The following is a 7,383-nucleotide window of genomic DNA, read 5'->3' as shown; positions in this document are numbered from 1 at the left end:
GCTGGGCGGAAAGCGGTTGGTTGTCGCTGGGTGTATAAGCTGAAGAGGAACGCAGCTGGAGATATCACCAAATATAAAGCTCGTCTAGTGGCTCAAGGATATTCCCAAAAATACGGAGTGGATTATGACGAGATTTTCGCACCAGTATCCAGCCACACCACACTACGAGTCCTTCTAGCCGTTGCAAGCAAGAAGGGAATTAAGTTGAAACATTTTGATGTCAAAACGGCCTACTTGTACGGTGCTTTGAACGAAGAAATCTTCATGAAGCAGCCACCTCGGATACTCGATGAAAGGGAAGGAAAATTTGGTATGCCGTCTGAGAAAAAGCATTTACGGACTCAAACAGTCCGCTAGATGCTGGAATCAACGATTGCATGGTGTTCTTCTGGAAATGGGATTCAGTCAAAGTGATGCTGATCCATGTTTATACACAATGCTAGTTCATGGGAAACGTGTATATTTAATTGTGTATGTGGACGATATTTTGGTGGGTTGCGAAGATGAAGCGGAGATTGAAATGGTGTACACGGTTCTGAAACGAAATTTCGAAATCACCAATCTTGGAGACCTCAATTACTTTCTGGGATTAGAAATCGATAGTGAAGATGGGAAGTACAGTATTTCGGTGCAAGGATATATCGATCGTGTTGCGGAAAAGTTTGGACTCCGCGATGCGAAGCGAGCGAAGACCCCAATGGAAGAGGGTTTCCCGAGCACGGAAGATAAGAGTTCTCAATTAACAGACGGGACGGGTTATCGGAGTCTCGTTGGAGCGCTGCTGTACATTTCCGTATGTGCTAGACCGGATGTAGCAACCAGCGTGGCGATATTGGGCAGGAAAGTGAGTTCGCCAACGGAGGCGGATTGGGTGGCGGCTAAACGAGTTGTACGTTACCTGAATTCGACAAAAGAGTGGAAATTAACGTATAGCGACACTGGTGGAGAATTAATTGGCTATTCGGATGCCGATTGGGCCGGTGATGCTACGGTGAGCTACAAGGAAATCTACAACTGGTTTCGTCTTCCACTATGCCGGTGCGGCAGTATCGTGGGTAAGTCAGAGACAAAGTTGCGTCACACTGTCTTCGATGGAATCCGAATATGTGGCGCTGAGTGAAGCAAGTCAAGAACTGATTTGGCTTCGAGACTTGCTGAAGAATATGGGCAAACAACTGAGTGATCCGGTCAAGGTGATGGAGGACAATCAAAGCTGTATTCAGTTCGTCAGTTCGGAAAGAAAGAATCGTCGGTCCAAGCACATCGAGGTGCGAGGACATTTCGTGAAGCAGCTGTATGATGATGGTTGCATGGAGTTGCAATACTGCCCCAGTGAAGATATGGTGGCTGATATACTCACAAAGCCGATGGGTTCAGTTAAACAACAGAAGTTCGCACGAATTCTAGGTTTGTCGTCAAAGGATGGCAATGTTCGTTGAGGAGGAGTGTTGGTAGAACAACGAACGACCCACCTTGTGCATTTGAACATCTTGTGTATGCGCACGGTGGCATCATCGTCAGCACACCATCAGCTTTCTGCTGTGTGGTTGAACAATCATGTTCATTCAAAAATTAGAACGCGCAGTGAACACATCTAGTTATTAATAAAACTTTAATTCATCTGTTTGATTATTTAAACTTGGCCTTTCATTCCACTGGAACCTCAGTCCAACAATAACTTATTCGTTTCCTTCTTGCACAAGTTTGCTGACGATTTCTCCAGATTTATCTCCAGTTCGTAGAGTCCGCCTCTCAGATGGGCAGTAGCGATGGTTTCGTCGTCTCTCTTCAACACTGCTTCTTTTCCGACAAAGATTACCTGTACACCAGCCATCACTAGCTTCTTCACTGACATCAAATTGTCGCGTAGCTCCGGAATATACAGCACATCCTTCATATGGAGCGGATACAGTTTATTGCTGTTCCCATAGATCTCTCCAATGGTATTTGCAAGTAATGATTGACCATCTTTTGCCACATTGATCACAATCGGCTGTTTCAGCTTCTGAACGCTCCGGAACACCTTGCTGTCATTGACCAGGTGGTCGCTGGACCCGGAGACGAGATTGAACACGAGTTTTTTGTTCTTCTGCTGCGCGTAGTCCCGGTTCACCATGAAACTTACTGCTTTCCTCTGCGTTCCAGCCGAATTAGCTTCACCACCAGATTTCTGCTTACAGTCTTTCTTCAGATGACCGCGTTTGCCACATTTATGGCACTTTCCTTGAAACTTGAGTCTTCTTCGTTTTATCACCGGAGAAAGCCGCACCTTTCGCTTCGCCACATTCCTCATTTCGTTCCCGACACTTCGAGTCTTCAGCTAACAGGCGTTGCTTCACAACTTCGATCTTGAGATCCTGTTCAGGAACATTTTCTAGGGCGGTTACCAGAGGGTCGTACGAATCAGGTAATGTCTGGAACAGCAGCACCACCAGGTCAGCATCATCAACCTTCGCGCCAGCCGTCTTCATTTGCCGTATCAAGTCGTCGAACACCATCAGATGCGGTCTCATCGGTTCGCCTTCTTTCAGCTTCAGCCGATTGAGCTGCTTCCTTATCAGGTGTTGAGATCCGATCGATTTGGTGGCAAACGTAGCTTCAAGTGCCGTCCACATTGCCTTGGCAGTCCCTGATTACTTCCAAGCACTCGTTGGCCAGAAAACTTACGATTAGAGCCTTGGCCTTACGATCCGAATCATCGAAGTTCTTTTTCTCCGCTTCCGCTTCCGGTGCATTCTCCGTCAAATTCTTCAAAACGCCGACCGAATCCAGATGCATCTTCATTCTGAAGCTCCAGTGCTGAAAATCCGGTCCGCCATTGAATTGCGGAATTCCGCACACAGTATTCGCCGTGGAGCCCATAACCTTTTATAAGTTTAGTTTGGAGAACGTCTTTATTCGATGACAGTTGGGTTTGGAATGAAAAAAAAAAGAACAATTCAGGAGCCAAGTATGGACTACTAAGATGTACTATATACTAGATACTAAAGAGAACGTTTGCTTCGTTTTTAGCTATATATTGAATTTCGACACCGGTGACGCTAATACATAAGCACCGAAAATCCCATAAAAAAGTTTGCACAAATGTGGAATTGCACTAGAAAGGATCGCACAAGGTTTGCTTTCATTGCATAAAGCCGAAGCAAAGATTGTTTCCGTTCTGTTTCTTTTGTAGTTCATGGCTTTGAAGAGGTCATCTAGAATACAATAGCTTTCATGTGAGTAAACGGCCAAGTGTTTCAAATTCTGACATTTTTTATAATTCAACAAATTAACGAAGTATCAACAATACACGGTGCTATTTACGGAATACAAAAATTGGTCTCCTAAAGCCCTTTGTCGTGTGACTTTCAACTTTTAACTCAAACATCTCCCGAAATCCAACGGCGTCACTCAAAAGATGCTCATTGAATTGTTCTGGACGAAAATCAATTCTCTTGAAATTTTCAAAAATATGCTCTGTTAAATGTTTCTTTCGTTTGTAGCTATTCCATGGCTGTGCCTCCAAGATAAATATTCCCTCATCGTGTAGTTGTCTATACACTCGCTTGAAAACCAGTTTCATGCCGTCATCGCCAAAGTTTAGATGAATCCATTTAGTCACGGAAAGGCACAAAATCACATCATATTGGGGCTTTTCACATTCCAACAGGGCTGCATTCTTATACGCATAATTCACCCGCTGAAATTGCACACATTCCATTGATCTTCTGTCGTCGCTGGTGCTCCCATCCGAATAGCTCATTTTCAGCATCGTTGATTGATGCCTAAGTGCATCATCTGAAATATATCTAAACGTTTAGTTGAACAGATCCCTTAAAAAAAAAAGCAATACTTATGAGCATTCCGTCGATATCTATTCCAAGCATACTTGCTGGTTTGCAATATTTCGCTATTAATAGCGTCAATGTTCCATTATTGCAACCAATATCTAACATTCGTTTGCCAACTATCAGATCTTTCCGGGCGACGAAGGATTGCAAACGAACGTCGTCGATTGGGGCTTTGTTAATATTCCGATAGCCATAATAGCGATCATAATTGCCATACATGTAAATCTTTTTGGTCTTTTTATTATCCTCTGACTGCTCTTTTTCTATCTTGGGACGTTTCCGATTATGAATGGTTTCTGATTTCATGGTTACCGTCTGAAAAAAAGTTTATGTTTTTAGGATAGAGAAAGTTATGCAAATAGCCATCAACCTCAACCGCCGATCCGTTACATGGAAGATTTTCTTGAGAGCCGGCATCATCTAGCGTCTCGGAACAGCTTGGATTCTCCATGTCAGTCTCCGAAACTGTGACACTGTAAACTATTAGACCAATCCAAAGCTTTCAATGTGCTTTGCAGACCGTACTTTAGGTAATTTTTGAGAACGAACTGGCCGATTGAAAACGTTTTCAACCTTTCAGTTTTTGTAACAAATTTGAACACATAAATAAAATGCGAAAGAAGCGCTTGAAACCTAATTCAATAGTGTTTGTGTCTTACAAAAGAAAGCACATCTTTCTGACGTCACGAATTGTCACAGAAGGCAAGGCGTAGTTATCCCCGATAATCGTCCGATTCTAAGTGGTGCGGACTCAATCCACTTCATTTTCAAGCAAATTCATGTATGTTTTCAAGCGATTTCTTGCAATAAATTCTCAGACCACCAGAGATGCCAGATTCACATATATGTTTGTAAATTTACAGACATATCTGTAAAATACTTTTGACATAGGACTATGTCTTTGTTTTCTATATAGGGAGATCACTCTACGAAAAATATAACGATTCATTAAGAGTTTTCAAACGCATATTACTCAAAATCGTTATTGTGACATATGTTGTGTTATATACCATTAGACATTACATTACATAATTACTTTTGTCCTGACATCATTGCACATAAAAGAGACGATACGATTCTTCACGATAAATGAAAAATTGCATTCATTTACTACAATACTATACATTTACTATATTATAATTCGAAATTTCATGACAGTGAGGGAACAGAGTCGAGAGCCTATGAGAACTATCGAAGAGATTGTAATTTTCCGATAATGTCAAGAACGGCCGGCGACAAACCAAGTAAACCGAATGAGCGCTGCCGGCGCCAAGTGAATCATTTTTTAGCAAACGTGCGGATGGCAACATGTGCGTCGCTAATTTACTCAAAACAGACTCCTAGAGGGGTATCTTTTGAGCAAACGGCAATGAGTTAATTCTCAAAGCCCTAACTGAACATCTTTGAGTAATATTAAGATTGACTACATCCAAGCGATAACGGAGACCGTTTCATTTTAGTCCTTAAGCATCCCTTCAACCTCGTACTGTTAGCCTATATCTATCTATATAAATAGAAATGGAGGCCAAATCTGTTCGTAAGCGGAAAACCCGAAGAAGGGATGGTAGAGATACCTGTAATTTTTTTTTAAATTTCAATAATTAGTAAACATAAATAAATTAATTTACAAAAAAATTTCGAAACCCTGTTTACAAAACAGATTTAACGTGGGAAATACACATTCGCTTAAACTCTGCCATTGTTGCCGCTCGTTTTATTTCCCTGGGCATCGAATTGAAAAAATGTTTTCCTTTGTATAGCAACGAGTTCTGCGACCTACTGAATATAAAGTTAGGTGTTCTTGCATCATCCGCGTTTCTAGTATTGTATCTATGTTTGGATTTCCGGTCTATAATTTTCGCAGCAGTTTTGTTTGTAACAGCTCAAAACTGTAAATAATTTTATTTTAAATAAATCGATTCAGTACAAATAGGATGTCACTTACATTTTTTGGTATAGTAACTCGAAAATCAAACAAATTTCTAGCTCAACTAATTCAAATCGTTTAGCTCCTAAAATAGTAAATTTCAGTATATATTTTCCAAAAAACTAATAAATTTTATTTCTTTTTCAATTTCCTATTATAGTTTCTACTCCCTATAACTTTAGTCCTTTTGACTCAACTGTAGTTTAACTTCCTTTCGCTTTCAGATCTCAACCAACTATAGTTTCCTGCTCAATGCACTGTATAGACCCTTTTCTTCTATAATTCAAATACTTTTTATCTCCTCCTTCATTCGATTATTCTTCAGTTTTTCATCTGTCTCTATCTATGTGCTATAAACAGTTTCCTATTGCTTCACGCGCAGCATCTTGGACCATTCTAACTCCGACAACTCCGATAAGGGGATTCGGTGCATGGCGGGCTAACATTCCCCGACCCGTAATGCCCCATTTATTCGGCTTTACCACAGTTTAGCACGTCCAATACCGCAAGCTTTGAAACTGGCCTTCGCATCATACCTTTCATTGTTTGGACATCTGCTTGACGTATCCTTCCATCACGACCTGCAAGTGTTTTTACGACTTTTCCTCGTACCCAGCTATTTCGTTTACTTTCATCCACGATCATTACGAGATCATTTAATTCCAACGGTTTAGTGTCTGCTAACCATTTAGTACGACGGGTTATTGTTGGTAAGTACTCCTTGATCCATCTGCTCCAGAATTGATCCAACAGGTGTTGTATTATCTTCCAGTTAGCCATCAAGTTTGTTTTCATGTCAGACGTTTCTTGCATTGGTTGAACAACACCTTTGGAGCTCAGCATTAGGAAGTGGTTTGGCGTGATCGATTCCTGATCTTCGTTGTCCAGAGGGACATATGTGAGCGGACGGCAATTTATAATGGACTCCGCCTCGGCAATGAACGTCAGAAACGACTCATCATCCAACGTCTTGCGGAAGCAGAGCGTACTCAACGATGTTTTGACTGATCGGACGAGCCGTTTCCATGAGCCTCCCATGTGCGGAGCCGAAGGAGGGTTGAAGTGCCATTTGGTGTTAGCGTTTGTAAAAGTCGCGGCCAGTTCTACGTTAAGTCCGGAGATTTGCTTGACGAGATCCTTATTGGCTCCAACAAAATTTGTACCATTATCGGTGAAAATATCTAACGGTGAACCTCTTCTAGCGATGAAACGGCGAATTGTCATTTTGCACGACTCAGTGGAAAGACTATGTGCAATTTCAAGGTGCACTGCACGAACAGTTAGGCACGTAAATAAAGCAATCCAGCGTTTTACCTGGCTCCTTCCTATCTTCACTAGGAATGGGCCGCAGTAGTCAATCCCAAGGTATGTGAACGGTCTTACATATGGTGACAATCTCTCCAGTGGTAGTGGAGCCATTCTAGGTGTCTGTGGTGCAGCCTTATAGACTCGACACCAGGCACATTCATTGCTGATTTTCTTCACAGCTGTTCGCAATTGTGAGATGTGGAACTTCTGCCTTATCTCATTCACTATTGTTTCGCCATTTGAATGAAGAAATTTTCTGTGAAACCAGTCTATAAGAAGCCTAGTTACTGGATGATGTCTCGGTAGAACAATCGG

General features: G+C 41.8%; 1 protein-coding gene across 2 annotated transcripts; it reads right to left on the bottom strand.

The window, feature by feature from the left end:
- Positions 1-3,237: 3,237 nt before the first annotated feature.
- Positions 3,238-4,601, bottom strand: LOC129777828 (probable RNA methyltransferase CG1239). Of its 2 annotated transcripts, none has more exons than XM_055784346.1 (3): positions 4,204-4,599; positions 3,836-4,148; positions 3,238-3,780 (listed from the first exon to the last, which is right to left on the bottom strand). In XM_055784346.1, the coding sequence occupies exons 1-3, from the start codon at positions 4,282-4,284 to the stop codon at positions 3,299-3,301; spliced, it is 876 nt and encodes a 291-aa protein (XP_055640321.1). In that variant the 5' UTR covers positions 4,285-4,599; the 3' UTR covers positions 3,238-3,298. The 2 variants fall into 2 exon arrangements, with proteins under 2 accessions (XP_055640321.1, XP_055640322.1); XM_055784347.1 differs by having other exon boundaries at positions 3,651-3,791; positions 4,204-4,601.
- Positions 4,602-7,383: the final 2,782 nt, after the last annotated feature.

This window comes from Toxorhynchites rutilus, chromosome 3 (genome assembly GCF_029784135.1).
Source record: "Toxorhynchites rutilus septentrionalis strain SRP chromosome 3, ASM2978413v1, whole genome shotgun sequence".
Classification (NCBI taxonomy): domain Eukaryota; kingdom Metazoa; phylum Arthropoda; class Insecta; order Diptera; family Culicidae; genus Toxorhynchites; species Toxorhynchites rutilus.
This window is presented reverse-complemented; position numbering and strand designations above follow the sequence as displayed.